This window comes from Oxyura jamaicensis, chromosome 11 (assembly GCF_011077185.1).
Source record: "Oxyura jamaicensis isolate SHBP4307 breed ruddy duck chromosome 11, BPBGC_Ojam_1.0, whole genome shotgun sequence".
NCBI classification, from domain to species: Eukaryota; Metazoa; Chordata; class Aves; order Anseriformes; family Anatidae; genus Oxyura; species Oxyura jamaicensis.
In genome coordinates this window covers 6649965-6675016 of record NC_048903.1, presented here as the reverse complement: position 1 = coordinate 6675016, position 25052 = coordinate 6649965, and the positions used below count along the sequence as shown (strand labels likewise).

The window sequence follows — 25052 nt, the reverse complement described above, 5'->3', positions numbered from 1 at the left end:
ATGCATTTTTAATGCAGGACAACTGGGCCGGGAGAGGCCTTGGTGGCTGGTCTGGAAGATGCGTGCCCAGAACAGCATTTCTGGCAGACACCAGACACGTGAACCTGACAGGGCAGATTGTCACAATTTTTAGACGTTCTAAATGGGCTGTCCTTTCAGTATTAAAAAAAAATAATAATTTACAAATATTACAGATATAACAACATCTACATTAAGCTTTTGAATTGACAATTACACTGACTTCAACAAGTGAAGTGCAGGACACTGAACTCCAGCTCTAGCTGGTTAAAAACATCTTGTTTAATTTTTGTCTCATCTTACATGACTGTTCACTGGCATATGACAAAAGCTTCTTCAGCAGAATTAAAGACATGCAGCCAAAGAGTTACATGAAGGCATGTAGGAAAAGTTAACTCCAAGCTCGCAAAAGCAGGTTCTCAAACTGCGGGCCAAATCCTAAGGAACTGCAGGAGCTGACCTGCATCCCCTTACTGACACCTGGACCACAGCCACACGTGTGTGAGAGTCATCTCAAAGCAGTTAGATGTTAACTACTTGGAAACTTACTGAAAAGTTTGTAAAAGGCACCCTTAAAATGCATCCTGCAGATCCATTAAGCGAGCTCACCCAGCTGCACTTGCACTGGTGAGACAGCTGGAAATGAACCACGGGGAAGGACACAGAGGCAGATAGGCACTGTTAGAAAAGGAGTTGGAAAAGTTGGAAATGCTCCGAGACAAGCAAGCTGGCCTTAAAGAAATCTTTGAGAGAGGAGGTGTCAGAACTAACTGTTGTGTGGTTTGATCTTACGAACCATTACTCACGTGAGGCTCACCACTGGCCTCGTACAGAGCCCTCGCTCAGGTGCGCAAGAACAGGTCCGTGCCTTGCAAGTTGTGCACCTGGAGACCCATCTCCCCTTCAGAGCACAAGGTACAGGCTGAAAGGCTTCTCATTGCAAGCAGCGACGCAGACCCTGCTGCGTTTGGGCAGCGCTGCACGGTGTCAAGCACCCAGTGCTGCTGTTTTAGGCAGGAGCTATTTTGAACTTTTCCAAGCACAGTATTTCTTTTCCTGAGAAAAGGCATGCAGTATTTTACAAATCCCCTGAGAGTCATTTCTGGATCAAGCCATGCACACTGAGGCTTGTCTCGGTCTCCCTGTCTTACCTGTGAAACAAACAGGGCATTTGAATGTGCCTCCCATCCCCTCAAAGCTGTGCTCAATCAGGTGACACAGGAGCTTTGCCGGAGAGTCAAACATCTGGTTACACAGCTTGCACTCATGATTGATGCCTTCCTCTGCAAGGTTCAAATGATACAACTTGTTAGTGACACAGCGTATTAGCGTCTGGGATGCAGCAGTCAGCGAGAAACGACGGTGCTGGCGCGCGCAACGTCCAGGACCCGCAGCCATCGCCATGGCCCCGCTACGAGAGCCGGCTGAGCCACTCGCGCAAAGCGCTCCGGTGAACAGCCCCAGGTCACGTGTAGGGCCCCAAGTCACTTGGTCATTTAGGGGCATTCGCTTTCAGTTGGGATGAAAGCGGGGCTGGGATCAAACCGCCAGCAGCCTGCACACCCGGCCGGGCTCGTGACGGTACCGTGCCGCTCCGCCTCGCGTCCTGCCACAGAGGAAGGACATCGCTGCTCTGGGTACGTATTGCTGAACACTCAGACAGCATTTGAAGTGAATTTAGCAGTGTGAATTCAACCAACACCACTGACAGCAGGCTGCTTCACCTCACATATACAGAGGAGGAAGAAACTACGGGAGAAGAGCAGCAGCCCAGACCAGTGTCAGCCTTAACTCTCTCAACTTCTTCCAAGGTGCGGATAGACCATTAAAGGGATCTACGTGTCATTTTAAAGTATAACTTCCATATCATACACCTTAAGCTTTATTCATTCTTAAGCATTCACTTTCTAGCTGAACATAAATAACAATTACTGTTTTGTCAGATGGCATGTTTCTCTGATTACTGACTTCCACATTTTTGGCCTTTTTTGAGGTACTGAAGCCATATTAAGTCAATTTCCATAATAAACATGACAGAAACCTTTTGGTTTTCTTGAAATGAGGGAGGAGTAGAAATTTAGAAAACAGGTTTATAAGACATATTTAATACATAACAGTAAACATCTACATTTTAAAGATTTTGCGGATGCTTTTTACAAATACTTCCTCAAAGCATCTTCCCTTCATTATGGCAGCACACATGAAATTGTCACAAACACTTATATTGAAAACTAAGCAAACTGTCTTTTGGTTTACAGCCAGCTTTGTTTTTGTACTTTCAAACCTCACTAACTTCACTTTTCAGTTCCAAGATCCCCAGGAACTGACTGCGTTACACGGTGAACTCTCTTGCCAACTGCGTTGGGATCTTGCAAACAACGTGGGCCTCCAAAAGCACAGTCTTTACTTACAAACATCTTAAATTAGTTTCAAAGTGGTCAGACAGAGGGAAATTATTGTTTCTTATAAGGCCTTTGGTACTCCCAGGGTCTCGGAGCGCTTTTGCACGGTGGGACGGTGAGCACTGGTGGTACAGGACCAGGACAGGCAAACAGAGCAGCCCTGGACCAGCAGCTCGCTGGCTCCCACGTCCGCATGCTGGCACGTCTGCAGCCAGGGGCAATGCCCAGGGCACGCACGCCTGGATGGGTGCTCCATACAGGTGCTCTACATGGGGCATGGGGAAAAAGAGAATTATTATTATTATTAATAAGAATTCTCTGGGGTAGCTCTAGGACACAGCGAGGTTGGCAACCCTCCGTGTGGGCACCCACCACGGACGGGCATATTGTCCTCTCTGAAGCATGGGTTCCCGACCTGGCCCTCTCCCCGGCTGTGGCGTAAGGCTGCCTTCTGGGATCAGGCCCTTGCCTGAAAAGTTTTGGCCTCGTGCAGCCCTTCCCATCTGCTCCGGAGGGACAAAAAGCAGGGGGAGGGATCCGCGCCTCGCGCTGAGCATCCTGAGCATGCCCAGCACACAGCTGCTACGGCAGCCGCGCGCTGCAATAAACTTGGAGAGGACAAAGCAGATACTGGGGGAATGGAACAAATTCCTTCTGTGAGTAAATCAGAGAAATCATGTTTGACATTAATTTTCTACTCTCCACATACTGGGTATTTGGAAAACAGTGATTCATGTACAGCCCATGGTCCTGTGTGAGCACGTGTGTTCATAAATACGGACAGACACATGCTGCTGATTAGAAGACTGCTCCTTTTGCAGCCTAAATACCTACAATTTCAGTAAAATTGAAGAAGTAGAACAATATTCAGCATTTCCATTGAAGTGTATTTTTACAGTCTTGGTATGTTTAATTAGGTAACAGAGATTGTGTATTTTCTTGGCTGATCCCTGCAGTATTTTAAATAGTTAAACCCATAACAAACAAACTAAAACTCGAATGAAAAATAATAAAACATAATGGGTTCCTGCAGATCTGGAAATTTATCCCACTCGAGGCAAGACCTTTTGATTTGCAAATCCACTTCTGAATTATAAGGCCTTCTCCTCACCGGTGGGGGTTTTTATTCCACTCCCACAGGAGTCCATTATGTATTTCTTGTGTCTATAAAACCATCCAGGAAGAAAAAAGGGGGAAAAAAGTACCATGGTTAGCATGACAAACGCTTCTCTTTTCATGCATGTGTATTCAAAATATGAAAATGCCCAAAGATATAGATAGAATTGCTGCTATAATCACTCTCTTCTCCGTGGCATTTTACAGCATATTATTTTACACAGCAACACGGTGCATGTGTAGGGGTACTCAGTCACCTTTGGAGAATAACTTTCCTGAATTATATACGATGATATAGGCGCGCGGGGCGGCTCTCTGACAATGCAGCACACCAGCCAACGCTCCAGTCAACCACGTGGCGCCGGGCGGCAGGAACACAAAACATATAATCATTTCCCTCATTTTTATTCCTTTTTTTTTTTTTTTTTTTTTTAATATGACAGGCATCTATGAGAGACCTACATAACTCAAGTGAATTATGCAGCCCCTCTCATTTGTAAAGTAAAATGCAGATTTTCACAGCTCGCTGTGCTAGATCTTCTCCCATTTCTCCGTAAGTGTGTCTGTGCGGGGATCAATTGATTTTAACACTAAACGAGCAATGCACAGCAAACAAGAATCTTGGGTTTCTTGCCTTTTTTTTTTTTTTTTTTCCCGAGCTGAAAATAATAAGCATTAATTTTACACTTCATTTCTCAAAAAAATAATAGGATGTGCTCTTGTTTAAAACAAGCAGGCCTGCTGGATTCTGTCAGGCTGAAACTATGTCAGGCCAAAAGAGGAACAGAGCGCTTTGTGTAAAAGTATCATGGGGAGATGATAGTATCCTGTAATGTTTTCAGTACCTACTTTTGTCTCCAAAAGCATTTGATCCCTGGCAGACACATACTTATTTCCATACTGGTCTTGAGGGAAGCCGGTAGGAACGAGAGCTGATTATCTGAATCCTGAAGGTGAAACCTGGGTGGTGCCCACTGATGTCAAAGGCAGGCATTTGTATAAATGTTGAGGTACATAATTTACTGCCTGTTAGCGAGGATTAGGGGGTTGCGCAGCCCTGGCTGAACTGCAGTGGTGAAGCACGTCGCTCATTGTTTGCAAGTTCAAATGCATTTGCAGGCTAGTTTTAAACGTGTTGATAGGGTGCTCAGTAGCACTTGGGCTCTCATCCTGCCCATTTCAGTGGGAACATGCTTCTCCATAAAGCTTTCTGTGCTGCAGCAATGTGCATTTAATACGTATTGCAATCAGTCTCTGAGCCTCTAAGAGAACTGATGCTGGCAGCCTCCTGGCGAGGATGCAGTATAATTAATAACGCTGTATTAAAGCCGTGTACTGTATCAGCTGCCTTTCTAATTATAACTATATTAATGGCGATATAAAACTATGCATTAACACTGTCACGTACCGACATGTTATCAAACCAATGACAAACTTGAGCTGGAACAATAAAAACGGCATTGTCTTCATTGTTAGTTAAAGCTTCAGCTTGATTCACTGAAGCACCATTTTCCCTTACAGCCACAACAGTCCCAGTTTGCCACAGAGTGCAGGGCAATCTGACGCCCGCTCCCCGCAACGCGTCCATCCCGAACCGCTGCTCCCCAAACCAGCATATCGCTACCTCGCCGCGGCAGATGAAGGGAATTTTAACAAAAGGGAACGCTTCTCCCGTACTTAGTTGTACACATCCAGGAGTTAACCACACTTTTAATGAACTTTGAAAAACCGCAATTCAGAGTAACAAAGCACCAATATAGCGTGTTCACAGAGCACCTTCTCTTGTCCATTACATCATAAATCTGGTAGAAATAAATGGGCCATGTAAGGAGTGCTCTAATTATAATAGAAATAAATACAAATCGGAACGAACGCAGGGAAATAAAACGAAGACTGCATGAAACTGTTCTGTTTATGCAATTCATTTCCTGGTAAATAAGGAAGCAAAGGGAAAAATGTATAGCAGGGAAAAAGCAGGAGCTTCCCCAGCATTTCTTCCATGCGGCTGCGGAGGAGCGAGGGGCTGGGGCGGAGGAGGACGACAGTGATGGACACCCCCTCCGAAACAAAGCCTGCAGGAGAGCCGGCTGGCAGCGCCTCACTGCTGGTTTCACTACAACCGACCCAAGGGTGAAGGCAAAACCAGGGCTGAGACCAAGGTACGACCGCCGCAGGGGGATGGCGGATTCGCAGCGGTTTGCGTCAGAACAGGACGATGCTGTACAGACGGCATCCCTTCATTGCCGTTGTTGTCTAAGGCCCCGTCCCGCTGCACAAAACGCTAGGACCGCATTGCTCCTCACATTTTTGTAATTAATCCCGGAGGACGGAGCCGAGCCCTTCCCTGGCCGGCGGCACAGCCGCGGTGCGGCGCGGCGCCCTGCTGCTCGGGCGGCCCCGGCGGTGAAAGGCAGCGGATTGATGGCGTGGCAGCAGAAATGTCACCTGGGGAGCTGGGTGCCGTCCTCCCAGGGATGCTGGAGGTCAGTTACCATGGAAACACCGAATGAGCTCAACCTTGTAACTGACCCTTATCTTTTTTTGATCTGTGGCCCACTTGGGACCTTGGCTGGAAATCAACTGGAAAATAATCTGGTCACATATCAGAAAGAGAACTATTTATACTTATTTATCCAGGTAGAGCTCATAGCTGCCTTTGACCACTGCCCGACGAAGGACTCCCATCATCTGCCCGCAGCGCTCAGGCAGCCGGCAGAAACGCCCGGCTCCGCGCTGCCAGCCGCCACGCCACCGCCCCAGCGGCCCGCAGCACGGCCACGAGCCGCCACGCACAGCGTGCCCGGGGCCCCGCGGATATACTGCCGGCATCCTGCCCTGCTCGCAGCCCGCACGAGCCCCCCGACATCCAGCTGCACCCCTTCATGGGAGGTTTAATATTTTATGTTGGTATCTGCTACTCGTATTCTTTTGTGCTTTATCTCTCTGCTGAAATACGATCCTGCTCTGAAATATATTTATATGATCTAGAATGGCACAACACTGATGTCTGTTATGAGCTGAAGATTGTTTAATAAAATCTTGCATTCCTGCCTCATCCTTATGACAATTTTACTATTATAAGTTTTCAAGGGATATGAGAGCTGTCCACCATGGTTAGAAACATCATTTTAATGAAAAATGATAACACAGGGACTTCGGTTCTTCTGGAAGCTATGGAAGGCAATCCAACAAAAATGCAGAGTGTTCCAGACAGGCATTTGCTTTTGGGTGAGACTCACTAAAATCCATCCTCTTCTTCACAGCTTTCCGGCAGATGGTCAGCCCTGCCGGTGGACTGACGAAGCGAAGGGGCTGCCCCGCTCCCCAGCTTTTCCCCAGGGGAAAAGGATTTGGGGATTCGGGGGAGATTTAGGAGACATGAGCTCCTGGCAAGTTCCACCGGTGCTGGAGCAGCACCTATGGGTTTCTGGTAACCAAGTGCAACGCTTCTGGTGATGCACATGCTATATGCATCTGTGGCCTCTTTTTCAGGTACTCTTTTTTCAGACTAAATTAGCCCTACCACACAACGGGCTTTAAACTCTTTTCATCATCTCAGGGGGCCTCCAGCTCAAAATATGCAGAATTGGATGCCAAATTATTTATAAGGTAGCTTGTGAGTTCACTGCCTCCAGTACATGTCACCACACTGCAATATTAAAATGACCATTAAGAAGAAGCACGGTCCCAGAGGGACTCGGGATGAGATTGCATGGAGTTTCCCACCGACATGAGGGCAGCTTTCTGCCCACTGCTCCAGCGCCTGCTCCGCGACGGCACGGGGAAGGCTGAATGGCAGACACAGAAGACGGGCCTGCCAAGCCCGTCCTCATCAGCTTAATTTTCAGTTTACAAGAAAAATAAAGTCTGAAAGTTCAAAGGAGTTCATGAAGCTATGCTTCGTCTGTCTGCTGGCTGCAGAGTCCCAGAGGGACCCTGCCTGCACGGCTTTACTTTAGATGTAGATATTAATCAGAGAAACTGCATAAAGATCATTTATAGAAGCGCTCTACACTTCAGCACAGAAACTTCACACCCTATCAGCCTTTCTGTGAAAACACGTTTGTTTTTAATAGCCTATATTAAAACTCCTCGTGGATCGAAGTCTGGTAATTCTGGCTCTTCCCTCACAAAAGTTCTTTAAGGAGTAACTCCAATGGCTTCCATGGAAATGCGAAATCTGTGCAAGAACAGAAAAACGTGCCTTCCTCGAGCATGCAAGCCCATACACACACACACAGGATGAGCCTGGATGAAGCTAACAGACCCATAAGAACAGCTAAAGGTGAATAAGAACACATCTGTACACTTCCCATGCAACTCAACCCTCGCCATGTATTTTGGTGCCTGGGTGTGTTGGCAGCTGTAGTATCTCAGCTCTGAGCCCAGCCCGTGGCCCACAGCCCGTTCCCTGCGCTGGCATCTCTCGTGCCACTGCGCCGCTTAATAAGCCTCAGTGCCCTGCTGCAAGTCCCGGTCTCTCCCCTTGAAGCAGCTCCCTGCCTTGCTGCACACCAGGAGTAGGTCTGTCCTCTGATCCTATCGACAATACCGCATCAAGGAGCTCAATACAGACAAACAGGAGCAACCGGTATCTACTTGGCATCTACTCTTCTTGTGAAATTAAAAATTAAAATTAAACCATCGTTATACTCATATTAAACATCCCACTGGAATATGCCAAGTGCTTTTAGAACATGCAAAGCTTTAAGCCGAGTTTCAGTGGGGGTAAAGCCCTTGCCACTCGACTCACAGGCCTGGCACGTTGCACAGCCTCAGCACCAGGGCCACCAGAGCCGCAGGGTGCCCCCACAGCTCCACGCCTGACCCAGACCTCCTCCTGTCCCTGCGTGTACCAACCGTGGTGGCACGGAGGCCCCCAGAGCAAAAACAGCCGGAGGAAAAGCCTCCAACCTCGTGGCTCAGGCTCAGCGGCGTACAGGAGAGCGGCTGCGGCTGCAGCTCTGCTGGAAGAGCCGAGCACTGGGTGCGTTTCTGCCTGCGCCCACACCGAGGGTCCTGGGGGGCTCCAAGCCCCCTGGCACCCGTCCCGGCTGGTGGGCACGCGAGGCGCGCTTGCACTCGAAATACGTGAGCTCCTGCTGATGTGTGGCACTGATCTCCCGATTAAAGTTTCCCAAGTATACGTTGACATGATAGACTATAAATCTGTTGTGTAACTAATCATCAGATTAATGGTTTCTAATAGTATATAATCAACGTGACTGGCAGGCTGCAAGGCAGTTGTTGTCGACGACACTCAACAATACCCGGGCTCTGACAAAGCCTTAAACCACTTCCATGACAGCATCAGGGAAGCAGAAAAAATGGTAAAAATGAGAGATTAAAAAAACACAACACATAACAAAGTGAAAACACCTTGAAATGTACAATTTAACTGAGAAACACACTTTCAAGCATCAACGTATGACAAACATCATACTTTGCTGTTGGTTTGGCTGGAGTTACGCTAACTCCTGTTATCCTTGCTCTGGTTGGTGCTGTGCTCAAACAGCTGCCATTAGCAGCTTTTTGGGACACGGTGGGCATAAAAGCTACAAGTGCAAGTGGAAATCAACTTTGAGATTACTTCTGTTGCTCATCTCCAACCAGTCTGGGCAGTTTGCACACTCCCATTCGGGTTAAACAAATATATTTCTTTTATATCCAAATTTCCATTCTTTTCTTTTTAAGAAACATTACCACTGGGCAAAAGCCTCTAGTAGTAAAGCAACCTGTTACGGCGTTGTTATCAGCTTCCTGACGAAAACCCTTCTTTACAATGCATGCAGACAAGCCAAAAAATGGAAACATCTTTCAACTTGGGGGGGAGAGAAAACCATGACAGTCCCCTAGCTATCTGGGCATGATCACACAGCAGAACTGCCCTGGCAGTTCCCAGGAGGGCTGCACCCACCTCGCAGCCCACCCCAGCCAGGCTCCGGTCCCCAGGCCCCGTCCTCTGGTGCCTGCCTCACCCCGCTCCCTCTCCCCAGTGCCCAGGAAGGGAGCTGGGGGACGCAGAGCAGCTATCGTAGCTGGAAATGAGATGCCATTGCCAACAGAAAAGCCATGGGTGACTAAATAAGGTCTGTCTGGCTCAGATAGGTGACTGATTTTGCATGGCATGAATATCTCAAAGCTCATTGAGTGCAAATATGCCCAAAAGAATTAAAAAACTATCAGACACTTTAAGTCAGGCGTCCTAAGGTGCAGTAACGCATGATATTCCTTAAGGCAGTCACAAAGAAGAATCTGCATTAAAAAACAAGAAGATACCTTAAGCGCCTCTGCATTACGCAGACACATTCTCACACTATGGAAAGATTTGGCAGTGAACATACCGAGCGTCTCCATTGATGATGATGGGATTTGCTCGATTAACACCCCACAGTCCAAGGGGAAAACATCCCCTGTAGGCTCCTCACCGCGAATACGAAAAGCTGTAACCCCACAACCTTGGGAAGAGATCCCAGTGCCAAACAAGGACACTGTGCAGCACCCACGGTCGGGTTACTCTCGGTAGCACACATCTAATGCACAGCTTGTGACTCCGATAACTAACGCCTGAAACCCAGACAGCATCACCCTTACCTCTGGGGGTGAGCCAGTCTGCCTGCACCCCTCGTGCCCGAGCGGCTGGCTCTGTTCAGCACAAGGACCTGGAGAGCTGCCGTGGGACACAGAGGCTGCCTGCATGCGTCCTGCACGGCCGCTCCATGCCTGCAGCACGGACAGAGACCTGCTTCCAGGCCCCTATCCTCAAAGTACTCTGGCGCTGCCTTTGTAAACAAATCCCTTTCTGCTTTATTATGCGAGCAGCTCAGTCGGGCACATGGCTGCTGGCAGACACACTGCCACTGAACGGGACAGCCAGCTTGGTTTTATTTAATTTTTAGAAACACATTTTCTTCATTCGATGCGTCACTGGCTTTTTAACGCATTGAGGAAAGCCATGTGCAAACTCTTACGCTCCAAAAACAGGGTCTGTCTTTGCAGCATAAGAGGAAAGTCTGCATTTTTGCTCAAAGAAGGGGAACTGGACGTGCTGAGCCTATGACGGTGCTACCTCCTCCAGCCGTGGGAAGCACGAGCAGAGCTGCACATCGCAAGGAAATGACATCCAGAGGCTCTGACAGCTCATTAACAGTGGGACTCCTGCAAGGCTGCATTTGCTTAAACTCACCCAGATCTCAGGCTGGTGGCTTCATACAGCTTCCCAGGTTCTCCGCCACTCTGCTCCTTCCCAGAACGTGCATTAAACCAAAAAAACCCACCACCCCCAAACCCCAAACAAACCCTCCCCACACAGAAACCGTATGCCGATACCAACAGCAGGCTGTGTGCCGTGCCAGCCAGGAGGGCACCTCCAGGGGCGGGCACAGAAATGGGCTGGAGCCCGGGCAGGAGGGGCTGAGGTTATGTGGAAAGGCTCAGAGGTGCAGCAGGACTGCTGCAGAGAAGGGCCTGATGTGCATTCGCCGGACCTGAAACAGATTTAGGAGTTTGCACCTAATCAGCCCGGCTGAGAAGCAGCGTGTTCCATGGCACTGCTAAAGTTACTAAGGAGGAGTGAAAAATGGGAGGAAAAATGAACCTGCTTTTCAGCTGCTCTCTCAAATAAAATAAGATCCTAAATCAAGCCGTCATGGAGTCCCTGTTTGAACCAAAAAGAAGGATACAATAAAGGTCTGTTAGAGACCTGCTACCCACTATTTTATTCTTCATTTTTCTTGTGGGTTCTTACTTCAAGCTCCGATTCAATGATCCGCACTAAGAAGTCAGCATTTGCTACCATCACCCCAGAGAGGGAGCGAAGATACAATCGTATATATGCAAAATAGGTACAAACTCTGATAACAATACCTTGCCTGTGGGCAAAAATTGACTTTTTAAATGGCAGCCAGTATAATAATGCTAGCCTAAGACCCCACCCTTGCACAAATTTCCTCTGCTTAGTAAAAATCAAGTTACACAATGAAAGGAAAGATGAGGAATTTGGGTAGTGACAACGACAGCACGGGGACCATTTTAGGGGGAAAGACAAAATGGTAAAGACAAACCCCACCTGAGGCCACAGAGGCCAGCTTCTCCCTGGGGTGCTCTGGAAGGCCTGGCCAGCCCCAGCAGGCAGCGGGCTCCGTGCTGAGGCCACCCCTGTTGTGACAGTGGCCACCCCCTCTGTGACAGCGCCGCGCTCCGTGGTGGCAGAGCTCGTCCCGGGGAGCCGCGCGCAGGCAGCACTACAGTTGGATCTTTGCAGCTAGATGAGCATCAATTATGCATTGTATCAAAAAAATGAAATGCTAGAGCATGGAGCAGGCAATTCAAAGAAGCAGCATGAGCAAAGCAAGTGCCAAAGAAAGGAAAAATATGTCCAAAACTGTCACGGAGCACTCGACAACTTTTCATGTGACACCATCAATCGCCTCTCCTCGCAAAGTTCTTGAATACTTGGGAAGAGATTACAGAAATATTCAAAGATACAATATTTGTATTTTGAATGTTAATTTGACACAAAGGAGTGTGCATGAGGGAATGTTTATAATCAGCACTCCAATAAACTCACAAATGACTCTAGTATTTTATAAGCTTGTTAGAAACAAATCACTCCCTTAGCTTGTATTTACTTACTGATGAATCATAAAAGGCCTCAATACACAAAGAGTAAATTCAAAAATGTTTTCCTCTTGTTTTATCTTCTATGACAATACTGAAACCCTCTTGTTCAGGCTGTGAATCCCATCCATGCCCCTCCTGGTTTTATGGCTAAGTATCGATTTCTCCATTGGAGCAGAGGCGATTTTGAACCCCGGTTCCTGCCCCCAGACCCCCTGTAAAACAGCTGCCCTGAGCTGGAGCCGAGCTGAACCAGCTGGAGCTGCCTCCCAGCCTCGTGCTGCCCGGAGAGGGGGCACTGGGGGCACATCCACTCGGGGACGTTTGCACAGAGACGAAGCTCGGCCCTGGGAACAGGAGAGCACACACACCGCCTTCCAGAGAAACGCGAAGAAAGCAAAGCAAAAGTGCGCAGGAAGAGACCCTGCAGTATCCTGATAAGCCTGCAAGGGTCCTGAGCAACTGTAGGAACGGCAGAACTCGTCGACTGCTCCAGGTGGTTCCCAGAGGCACCAGCAAGGTGTCAAGGCAATACAGGTCCCTGTCATCACCAAAACGTCCTGCACGTCCCGGCTGTGTGGCACACCTGGAAGAGGCCGCAGCTGAACCCCGCTTGTAGGGTGCTTAAAAACTCGGCGGTGCTTTGACATGACACAAGTCACACTCCTCACGCCCATGCCTCCCAGACGCGCTGATACACACCAGCTCATCCCAGTACCGCTCCAGCTGGGGGCACAGCAGGCGGGGACGAGCCACCTGCCGCTGGCAGGAGCTGTGCCGTGGTACGAGGCGCGACACAAAGCCGGGCCTTCGAAGGAACTGCTTCAGAGGTCAGGGTGCTCTGTGCAGAACCAGCAAGCAGCACGAATGGAGGGAAACAAGGGCTGGCAGAACGACGCCTCGTTCTTCTAACGTAACTAAGTGCCGCGCGCGGTAATGGGAGTGGTGGGGATACTCAGCTTTATGCTCTTATTTACTGGAAGGAAGGAATATGGGGACATTCCAACGCGCGTTGTTACTTAATGTACAGTTAAGCATTGCACAAACGTTTTATTGCGGTCTGTAAAGATGATCTATCTACAGTAGCTGAAAACTCACGCACTGCATTCAAGCGTAAGCGCCTGTGGTAGACACAAAAGCAGAGTGACTTTGCAGAAGTCAGCGTAACGTAAGCTTTTATTCCACACGGCCCAGCTGCTTCCTGCACAGACAAAAACATCTTCGCCATCCTGTGAAGGAGAACCAAACTTCTGTGGGCCAAGCTGCCAGGCCACGTATCAGCTTTTTAGCCACGTTAAGATGCTCAAGCTAATAAGCACAGCCAGGCTTACCCGTGCCACCAGCCCGCTGTTGCTGCCAGGACAAAACTGCGAGTCCAGGGGTGACGAGGGGAGCTGGGGGCTGCTCACCCAGCTCCTGCTGAGGGACCTCGGCAGCGCCTTGTCAGATTTTGAGGCAGTTTCCGTAAGCTGTCTAGTAGCCTGGCTGGCCTGGTGCTATCCGTGGGATGCCACGAACCTCTGCAGCATTTCAGAACACGCCAACAAAGGGTGCCTGAATCCACACAGCTGCATGCTGCCATTAAACATGATTCAGGCGTGTATTGGGCTGAGCCAGTTAATCGTTCGGAGCACACAGTCTGTACAGCTCACAGCTCACACTGCCAGAGCACCTTACAAGGTGCTTTTATTCCTAGAAATTCTAATGGCAGCCGCGAGAATAATATTGGCTTTACCTAGTGCATGAGCCACAAAGCACTGTGCAGGAATTTACTAAGAAGCGGAGAGCTGACAGGCGGCACACTTTCAAAACCCACTAATGCGGGCAGAGAGGGCCCAGGGCTGCCACGGCACGGGCAGGCAGCTCTCGGGCAGCAGCTCTGCCAGCCTCCGCCGGCCACAACAGCGGGGACACCTCTGCTCACAGGGCATTTGTAGCATGCCTGCATGCCCAGTGCTGAGCCCGGGGACTGCACCCCCATAGCAGCCCTTCGCACACCCCATGCCGAGGGGTGTGGGGGATCAGCGCTCGCAGGTGGCGATCCCTGAGGTGCCAGCCCGCAGAGAGGGCACAGGGTGAGCCCCAGCCACTTCAGCAAACTTTGCATCTCAAATGGCAGCAGGAAAAAACATACGGTTTCTTGGAGAGGAAGAGAATGATTGTGACAGATGTACACATGGGCATCCGAAACACAAGGCAGGAAGTGAACAGCTACAGGAAAACCCGCGCAGGACATGCCCGGGGTTCTCAAGGACAACACAGACAAGACACGTCCGTGCTGTTCAGCCTGAAGCCACTCGGCTTTTTACTATGGCAATGAGGTTGCAATTTTAACATTCTAACTCCACAGCGATGCTATTATAACGGGCACATGAATCTGAGGAGGAAAGTCGCATCACAAAGAAAAGAGAAAAGTACGTTTTAAGGTGGGGAATGGAGGCAGTATTCCAAGGGACAGTACAAAAAGTACACGGGCCTTCAGTTTTACCAGAAGTGTCCCAAGCACACTGACCTCCAGGATACACTTCTGGAATACCCATTTATTTTTGAAAGCTTCTAAAGGAGCTCCTTAAAAAAATGAAGTGTGAAGCAGTGACATTTCTGTTACTTGTTCTCAGTAAATACATGAAATTTGTGAGCCCAGTTTAGAAGTTCGGTAAGAGCAATGACAAGCAATAGGCACAGCGGAGTTATCACTGCTTGTTAGTGACAGCCATGTGTTTCTCGTGATCGCCACATTTGCAATCAGGTGAGAAGCAGTAGCCAGTTTTACGGCAAACGACACAAGAGGAAAATGTCTAGTGCACCAAATACTTCTGCCAAGAGTGCCCGTACCAGAAATCGCTTCCTCAAAGGACAGCATTTTCATGCGGTCAGTCATTTTGGGTGCTGCGTCTGATGGAGCACTCACCTGTGCTTCGCAGCCATCACGATCAAGTGACAACCCAGGCACCTCAGCAGTTGGGTTTCACAGAAAAATCGCTTGGGTAATTAATGGACGCAGACAACGAAGCTCCTGGAATATCATTCTTCTCCCACAAGCACAACGTTTGCACACCCAGCACAGAAGACCTGTCCCCCCACATTTTCTGCCTGCCAGTGGCAGGAACACGAACCGTGGGCAGCAGCACCCCGCTTTAGTCCCAGCACACCAATTCCTGTCTGGGTGCACCCTGTGACAGAGTCCTGGTGCCTGCAGCTGGCGGCAGCTGGGACAGCCCAGGTGAGGGCACCGGGGCCACCTCAGGAGGTGCTGAGCAGGCCCCTGCCCGCTGCCCTGGGAGCGGGGACGTGGTCGGGTCGCTGCCCGCCACCAGGCCCTCACCTCCTGAGGCAGCTGGAGCAGCAGGAGGCTGTGGCCAAGCCAGGACGGGGTGCCCTGGGTGAGCTGTCCCCGCTGCTCATGCCCATTGTTCCCAGACAATGCGCTTTGAATGCTCTTGTTTCCAGGAATGAAAACAAACCACAACAATGCTGCAGCAGCTGGCCGGACATGCGGGCCCAAGCCAGGTGGACTCCGAGGCGCTGCTCGCGGCCCCGCGCCGCCTCTGAGGAAGGAAGCCGGGCCTGCAGCTCTCAGCCGCTGCCAGTCCCCAGTGGCTGGCAGACACCTGGGGCACGAGCAGTGACAACACCAGGGCCTCCAGCAGGGACCTGGCTGGGCCTCAGCGCTGCCGGCAGCCCCACAGCACCCTGCTGCAGGCACAGCTGGCCTAGGCCGGGGCTTTGGCAGTGACATGAAAAGCTGATCTAGAGCAAACTCAAAATTGGCGACATCGTTTACACTGTGACTTGTGTACTAGAAACCAGCATCTGCTCTTGTTACATGCAAGTGAAATCAGAGAAGCTGCTCCTCTTCTATCTCCTTGCATCACAAATTTATTTTTCTGGTAGGTTTGTCTGTGCCACGCTGGGGATGCCCTGGCGCTCTCCCTTGTCCCTGCCGCTGTGGTGTTTTGTCCATGGGGACACGAGTGGCAGCCAGTCCCTGGGCAAGCCTCGCCGCCGCGTGTCCGACGGCGGGAGCGGGTGTGAGCCCCGGTGCTGCATCCCTAGTCGTTACAGGGTCTGCATCCCCAGTTGTTACAGGGTCTGCATCCCCAGTCATTACAGGGTCTTTACCACAGGCTCATGTGTGCGGAGTTTAAGTAGCAAGTGAGGATTTAAAGTGCTTTTATTGTACCACTTGGTTTCCTTTTTGCTTTTCAAAACAAAGGACGCATTAATCAATAGATTTTTTAAAAAATTAATTATCACCATCATCAAACCAAGCTCTCCAGTGCCTGCCTGAGTCGTCTTCAGTCCTGGAGCAGAATCTGCCATCTCTTCACCATCCGTAAAGGCTAGTGGTTTACAGCCTTAAAACACTATTAAAATCCATTCAGTTGGTGTCAAATGCTCTCCTTCTTTTTGCACCCACCAGTACAGCTGTAGTATTCATCAGATTTTACCACCAGGATTAATGTTATAAAATGTCACTTGCTACAGTAAAATTTATCAACGTTATTATATACCATAGAAACTGCCACCACAGACAAATGCACTACATTAAAATTTTGTCTAGAGCTCCCTAGAGGAAACATTTGCTGCAATTTGTATAACAGTTTATATATTTATGCTATTTAATGGTACAAAGCAATAATTATGACTTCATTCACTGATAAGCAACAGCATTATATAAATCAGATGCGGATTTAGAACATGCCAGCTTTGTCACTGGCCTACTACTTGTAAATTATGTTGCTGTTAAAAAAAAAAAAAAATCTAAGCAAATATGAGTTAGCAGCAGGAAGCTAATAATGTGCCTCCAGCTGTTCCAGTTAACCTGCAAATGTGGCCATCTGCACCTCAGGAGAAAAAGAAAAGGAGAGATAGAGGGAGGGAGGAAAAAGAGAGAGAGGAGAGGAGCGACCGCCAATGCCAGCACAAAGCCTGGGCCCAGAGCAGTAGGAGTGACCTTGCTCCTTGTGACCAGACAAGCACATATTCAAAATCAGAAAAGTTACCAAAGAATAAAGGACCTTTTCTCCCCTAGACCTACAGAAAAAAAAAAAAAAAGAAAGAAAGAAAGAAAAAAAAAAAGAATTAGAAAAATCTTTTCCACTGCCTTTTTTCTAGAACAGGCTGTCTTTCACCTCTGGGGTTATTATTTACTGCATTGCAGGTTTGCCCAATGAGCAGGTTTTTCTTACAACTTCAGCCTTTCATTTTTACTTTTTAACACCTCTTCACAGACCCATCTTGTATTATTTAAAAAAAAAATAGTGGTCATTGTAATAGATTTATTCCTGCTTCAGACAGTTTAAAATGGATCTGCAGGGCACAAAGGCTGAGATATCAAACAAGACCGAAATTCTCAGATAGCAAGTCACAGATCTTCCTGCGCACAGCAGCTTCAGTCCTGCCTTTGGATTCATGGGGATGAGGTGTCCTTAGGACGTGCGAGTAGTGTTCACTCAAAGCTTATTTTATAAGAGACCTCTATGAAATCTGGGTCACAAGGAACTGTCACAAAATATTCCCTTTGACATTTATCCACAGACGGAAGGCACAGTGGCTGAAAGTGCACGTCCTGCATGTGGTTACGCTTCGGTAATTTGGCAGTGGTCTAACGCTAAAAATTCTCCAAGATTCTTGCTACTAAGGACCCCCCAGCACCCCTACTAGATGAGGACACGGAGAGCATCAAGGGATTTAAAAACATTTTTTGTTTTAAGGTCTGACCGTAAAGCAACGTGCCTGAGTCCCATGAAGGGTGCCAGGGTGGCCGGCACACCTCGCTGGAGCAGCGCAGTGCCCGTGGGCTGCCCCAACAAACCTTGCTCTGACGCAGGTTAACAAAGCAGTGCTTGGCCTTGTGATGCTGCAGTAGGCTCAGGACCATCATCGGCCTGAAATTAAGGAAACTCACCTTGCTTCTTCCAAATTTAAGCAATCCAGACCTTTTGTTTCATTGGCTTAGGTACCTGAACTGCTGCAGGCAGATGTACTTCATAATTTCAATAAAACTCTCAAAATGCCGGGAGCCACCCACTACCGAGCCGTGCAGGCGCTGGTGGTGCAGGTAGGCAGCGTGGCCTCCTGCGCAGAGTGCAGCGGGGTCACAGAACACGGGATCTGCTTCCCAGCAGCGTTGGAGGCAGCCCCCGGCTATTATTAGATTTTTACCCAGGAAACATGATTTATCTTCATTCCAATTTTCGTAACTATAATTCGTTCCAATGCTAACCCCATTTACAGGGATTTATAGCTCACTTGAAAGATTAATTTAGGCACGCATAATTTCCAAAGAAAAAACCTGTTTGTTTTCTTAGAAATGATGAATTTGCTTTAAACTGATCAGCTGTAATAGTGTTAGGGTATGCATTTGCTTTTAAAGCCTCCTTTAATGATGTTTCTATTTAGAAGAGCTTTGTGACCCCTTGCCATGTAGTGTTGACTAGTCTGTGGTATTTTCAAGTGCAATACCTCACCCTGTTGGTGCATGCAAAGCAGTTACTACCCTTTTTTTCTCCAAACATTTACATCTTTGGGGGTGCTGGTGTATATGACAAAAACTGCAATTTGCAAGAGGCTAAAAAAACCACGGTTGCATGATGAGTCAGGAAGCTCCCAGCATTTACCCTGTGAATCGTGCTAACCAATGTGAAGTGCCAGAAGTGTGCTCAGGGAAAGGCGTTAGCCATCTCTCCAGAGGAAAGCAAGTATTCTGGGTGAACCTGTAGCTTCATCTGGACTTTCCAAAAATAATTTAATCTAGAAATTGCCACTTCTTTGTAAGCAGCTAGGGTAACACGGAGCTTCCCAATACCACGATATCTGCAACAGCAAAAGCAAATGCTACACGTGCTGTCGAGTACACAAAATTAGCGGAACATTTTGTGCACCGTAGCACAGATCTGGTGTCTAACGGAGTTCAACTTAATTACAACAAACCTCAGTTTGGTCCACTGCTGTCTTCAGAAGCAGGCAGCACGTGGCTGATAAGCAAAGACATGAAATTAATACCTGCTCACGTGGCCCTTCCTCACCGAGACTGGTGGTTAACAAGTCATGCCTCACATATCTGTGTATGTAGAGTTCCTCAAATGCTTTATCTCACCAAATTTTGAATGCTCCTTCCTAATAGGATGCCATACTCTGCTTTCTGTCCAGATCCGTTCACTGCTAAAAATAGCACCAAAAAAACTGCAAGATCCTAGATATATGCAGGCAACTAGCAGTCCTCATCTGTAAGGAAACCCTTTCACACTGTCTCGATGAACTAGGAACTAACATCAGATGGGCTGCCACACCACCATTAGCGACGTAAGAGAGAAGCAGATGGAAAGGGGGACAAATAGGTATTTCCAAAACCATTAATAAAAATATGCTTAAACCACCTTGTTCATAAATGTAAAACCACATACTTAATCATTTATTTAGTTTTGTCAGAACACTTCTGCTCCCCTCCTGGCCCCAACACGGGTGGCGGCAGCAGAAATAAGCGAACCACATCCCTCGGAGATGCCTGCACCTCCTGCCTCTCCTCAGCCACGGGAGATCTCCCTCTTACTCGTGCTCCTGACAAGCCACGGGGTTTCATTTGCTTCCTGGTGCTCAGTGGGAGCGGCTGAAGGAAGCTCTCAAACGTGGCAAGAAAAAAGTTTGACCAGAAGCATTTAACTCACAAGGAGATGGGGTGAGAAAGGTCAAAAGGCATGGTCAAACAAAAGACCTTGCAGTACCTCAGCGGTGCCCCAAGCGTTGAGACAACGCATTTATATCACATAGGTGAACAAAGCAAGCCATCCATCACCCTCCTGCACACACTTGGGTATGTCTGCAAATTATTTTGGGGGTGATAGAGTTAAAGTAAAAACACCCACGAGTTCACACAGCTAATGCTGTGACATCTTCATTCTCCTTATTGACCTGAACAATTTGATCCAGAATTATTACGCAAGCAGCAGAAATGCAGAATGCATTTTTAATAGCACCATGTGTGTGGAAGAGAACAAAAGTTCATAAAATATGTTAAAGTGCCTTCCATAACACTGGTTTATGTAGCTCTCCAGAAAAAAATAGGCACTCTAAACTACAGTTGTTAATCCTGACAATTTACAGCCCATCATAACTCATTCCTACTGTTCGGAGGAACCCGTCTCTAAAACACAAGTGATCTTGCCATCACAGATGAACTCCAATACGCAAGTACAATGGGATAAGTTTCACGGTGTCAGCCCTAATTTCCAGCCTTGACTTTGATTTCCCCTGCCTTGGTGGGTTCCAGTCAGACCCTCAGCGTTACTCTAATGTAGCTTTTTTGTGGTTTTAATATGAATATTGTGTCAAGGATCTGAGATATTAAGAATGACAATACATTATTATTGCAGCAGGGAAATCTCCAGAGTCCTAGAAGTAGGATTTTGAAAACCACAGTCAAAAATCAATAGTAATCCACAAGAATTCATAAAGGAAACATGTCAGTCAGCATCTTTGAAGACAAATCTTACATTTTCTCTTAAGCAGTCCGGACAAATACAAGTCATTTAGAGGAGGCGTGCGCGTCCGCGCTTTTGGGGCTGCGGGAGGGGGCCGGCCTCATTCAGCAGCCCCCAGGGCACCGTCACCCTTCTCTGCCCCAGCCCCAGGGCCAGCCCCAGCCTGCCCGAGCCTGGCCCCAGCGGCTGTGCGGGCAGGGGGCATGCTGGCGCTGCATCCTTGGCACTGCCTGCTCCCAGCAGAGACCCGGCTCCTCCCTCTACAGCAGCCGTCCTCCAGGATGTAGGGAAAAACCAGCTCATCTGCGCTCCCTGATAAATGTGATAATGAGAAGAAATGCTAAGAATTGTACACGCGATCCTTTGATGAATTCACAGCCAGACATCTGTTTGCGAGGTAGCTGGCTCGCCTGCTACCTTCAGCAACAGGACTTATTACTGCTTGGGTTTGATTTACATAACCAAAAATATCCACAAAAGTAATTAATTAAAAACTTCATTTGTACACGGCACTGTATGCATTAGCACAATGTTACCAAAGCATCCTAATCCTCCTCTCAGGAAGAAGCCTGCTTACCCCGCGCAGATAATAGAAGGTATCACACATGGAAGCGACCGCAAGGCGGACACAAACGGACGGCCTTTGCCACCCGAAACGTGTGGGGAGCGGGTACATCGGGACGGGCGTGGGGCTTGGTCCCACCACTCAGATCACTCACCCACACTCAGACTTTGAACGCTGATGTTTTTTAAAGAAAAAACAACCTGCAAGGAGCTGGAGCTGAATGGCCTTGCTCTCTTAAGTTAAGAATATGTAGCAGTGCTCAGAGGGAGACGGAAATCTTCCTCTGGCCCTCAGCCTGCTGCACGATTTGCATGGCACAAAAGCTGGGTTTGACTCACAGAAGAGGTGAAGTTATATGCAAAGGAAGCATGCGACGTTTTGAGTCCAAATCCAGCAAAAGACATCAAGAGTTGGCCAAACGCCCTCAGTGCCTCCCCATAGTCCAGACAGCCCACAAGCTTTCCCACTGCTACGCAGAAATATTTGCTATGGTTGTGGAGGAGAGAGGCCGGAGGAGTTCGTGCTGATGGTGGCGCAGGGGTTTCAGTTCCTGCTTCGGAGACTTCAAAACTGTTTTAAAGGGAAGTAAATCATGGTCCGTGGCTGAGAGATACGGGGTCACTATTTCATGGCTGAGGAGAATCCATCAGCGAGGGCACCAAGGACTTCTGCGGTGCCCAAAGTCCTCTGTCTTTGGTGGCATTTCTAGTCGAGGCGGTGGGGAACACCGCTAGGAACTGTGGCAGTCTTTCAGGGCAACAACTAACACAGTTTACAGTATGTCTGCTATTTATTATGCATATTATTTATTAATTTATGTAGATTAGTAGACTGCATGACCGAAAACATGTCATCAGCAACGAAGGGCATCCAAGCCTGCAGGAAAGGCTTGATCCAAAATTGGTTTCAGTCCTCGAAAGATTTTTTATTATTTTTTTTTAAACCAGTTCCAGTGAATCTTGGTTCAGGCCCTGAAGGCACTTAGAGGAGTTGCTTTTACTGCAGTAGTCACAGCAGAGATAGCTGAAATCTCCATTACAATGGCTCTGTCACAGGTACTGCAGGAAGACAAATTCATTTAGGGAGCCCTATTGATACTTGATTTGTTAGATCTCAATTGCAGAAGTCTCCGAAGTGCGATGTTACCGTACTAAAAAATCGTTTAAGCTTACATTCACCACTCTGCTGCAGGTATCAGGCCCAAATGCAAAGGATCAGTTCTCCTCTCCCAGGGTGAAAACCTTTACTGTGTGTAACTGGTACTGATCTACAAGACAAAATCTTATAAAAGCGTTTTATGTGCATTTTGTTTTCAGGGTAAAAAAGAATTTACACCATCAAGCCCCTGACAGCTAAAATTTAGCTTGCTGGCACATACTGCCATACATCTGTGCTTCCCCCACCCCCCCACCTAGTTATTCCTGAGACAGCAGCACCCACTTCAAGAATTATTATTTTTTCCTTCTTTTCATCAGAGCAAATTAGGAATAACCTCACTAAAGCCAACACGGCTACATTGATGAAAAAATTAATCAGCAATGGCCTCACACCCTGGGATTTTCTCAGAACTTTGACAGATCTGTTAGTGCTGAATCGCAGTCTGCCCTAGTTACCAGATGCGAGCTGGAAGGGCATTAAAAGGACAATAGATGTGCTAATATTTCCTAACTAAAGTTATAAAATATCCTGACAAAAGTAACATTTCTAAGATAACCCAAAGCAAAAATTCCTCTTGCATCTGAGTTTGAACGCTTCTTTTTGCTGACTCGCCTGTTTTTCTCTCTTCTTTAGCACTCGGAGCTGAACTCCCAAACCTGAGATGCTCATTGTCAATAAACACCGTGCAAAAACCACATCAATAAAGGGGAGCAGCAAAATTAGCTGCCTGCAGTTACTGCCTTATCCACAAGAGAGCACAGTAACCTGAGCACATCCCCATTCCTTTGTAAATGCCTAGCGTACATACAGAGCACCGTATAACTCAAAAATTATAATTAAAATGTCTTAGCTCCTGTATTTATAGTAACATTTAAACTACTGTGCTTTCTTGAAGTCAGAGTCATTTACTTGAGAACAGCACACTTTATGGTGAACAGATCTTTGAAACTATACCGCGGGGATATGGCACAGCCACATGTAACTCAATATATGTCAACAGCTGTAAAAATATTGGTAGGAGAAGGGAAGAAAAAGCCATGAGCACAGATCAAGTGCCCTGTCTCTCACATCTGACTGTTTGCAGATTCTCCCTCCCACCTCTCCTCCCTCCCTCCCCCCCCCTTCCCCCCCCCCCCCCCCCAAATAATTGGGCAATTTTGGTGCAAGCTGTCATAAAAGCCAAGGCTTCTTTGAGGTTGAATGATCAAAAAGGTTATAAATGAAAATGATTTCAATGTTGGAGGCCTAGCGAGTGACCAAGGCACTTTCTGTAGCAGAAGGGTTTGTTCTAATCTTACCAACTGCACGCTTTCGTCAGAGCATATTCCTAGGGAGTTCACAGCTCCCCAGGGCGAAGCTACAGTAAATTCTGACTAATCCCCTCTGCATACAAATGAGCCCCTGGTAAGAGAAACTGCAGGGTCAGACAGCTTATGCACAGCACTGATTCTCCAGGTCTGCGCCTTCAGCAAAGCAAACAAAATGGCACTGTATTTTTTTATTATTATTATTATTTTCAATGGGACACGGTTCCTGAAAAACAAAGGCTTAAATCCTAAAAAGCTGGACGGGCTAAGGAAAGGGGGAAAAGAGCACGGAGAGAAAAGAGCCCCTCTCCTCTCGTGTGCCCAGGCAGCAGGGCAAACAGACAATATAATCTGTTCGGGAAATTAATGAATTTAAACTTTTGCTTGATTAAAGGTGTGGTAGATTTGGACTACAATTTAATGTAAAAGGAACATAGGCACAAGATAAAATATTCATTAGCCTATTATGAAAAGCAAGATCTAATCCTGCACCTTCATTGGCTGGCATCACCATATCAAGACACTACATAGAGCACAGAGTCATTTATATTCATTCCCTGGCATTTCAAGCAAGTCTTGAAATGTTAAATTCTGGCCCTATTGCTGCTTTAAAAGTCTTAAGCATTGCTTAGTGCATGATGTGATTAATTTTTCCAGCTGTGCATTATTTAATCACGAAGTACATATTTGTTATAATCATTAACTCTTGATAACATGGGATACTTGCTTCATCAAAGTTCCTTTGAACTGTTCGGAGGTACTGGAGGAAGAACAACTGGCGCTGATGGCACCAAGTACCCCAGCACTGGGGAGCAGAAGAGCTCAGGGCTGCAGGGGACTCCCTTCGGGGGAGCCCTGTGCTGCCAGGGATGTGGTGAGAGCACTCCTGGGACAAGGCACCGAGAGCTCTCAGTGCCAGCCACACAGAGCTTTTCTTTGTGTGCCTGCAGAAACGCTCCTGCGTTTGGATATATACGGAGCCTGCGCTGGTTGTGCTCTGCAGCCACCTGGTACTGCTCAGCACAGATACCATCCTGTGACCTTGCATGCAGCTTTATAATATGCAATATTTAATATTCACGCATTCCCATTTCATACAGACATGCAGCCAAGATGCAGACGTTGGTTCAATTTCATAGTCGCAAATGTGGAGTTTCTTGGAGATGATTCTGCAAACTATAGACAGTGGAATGCCCTACAATTCAAACTTAGAAGTTTTGGGCTAGATTCCTCCATAAATTTATCCTTTATTTTTTTATTTTATCCTTTATTTTATCCTTTATTTTCTGTGCTAAAATTGACTTGTTTGAACCTTGCAAGCTCACTCCAAAACTTCCTAGCTAAAGCGCATGTCTATGCAGCGTGGGGATATTAAGAAATAATA

General features: G+C 47.7%; 1 protein-coding gene across 5 annotated transcripts in view; it reads right to left on the bottom strand.

Annotated features, from left to right (window-relative positions):
- ZNF423 (zinc finger protein 423) overlaps positions 1 to 25052 on the bottom strand; it is a 211916-nt gene that overhangs the window by 21421 nt on the left and 165443 nt on the right. For 4 of the 5 annotated variants that reach the window (XM_035336783.1, XM_035336782.1, XM_035336784.1 and 1 more), the window contains one exon: positions 1170 to 1301. The exons of the other annotated variant lie outside the window; for it this stretch is intronic. In XM_035336783.1, the coding sequence (XP_035192674.1) occupies positions 1170 to 1301 (132 nt within the window). The remainder of the gene's footprint in view (positions 1 to 1169; positions 1302 to 25052) is intronic. 5 annotated transcript variants of the gene reach the window in all.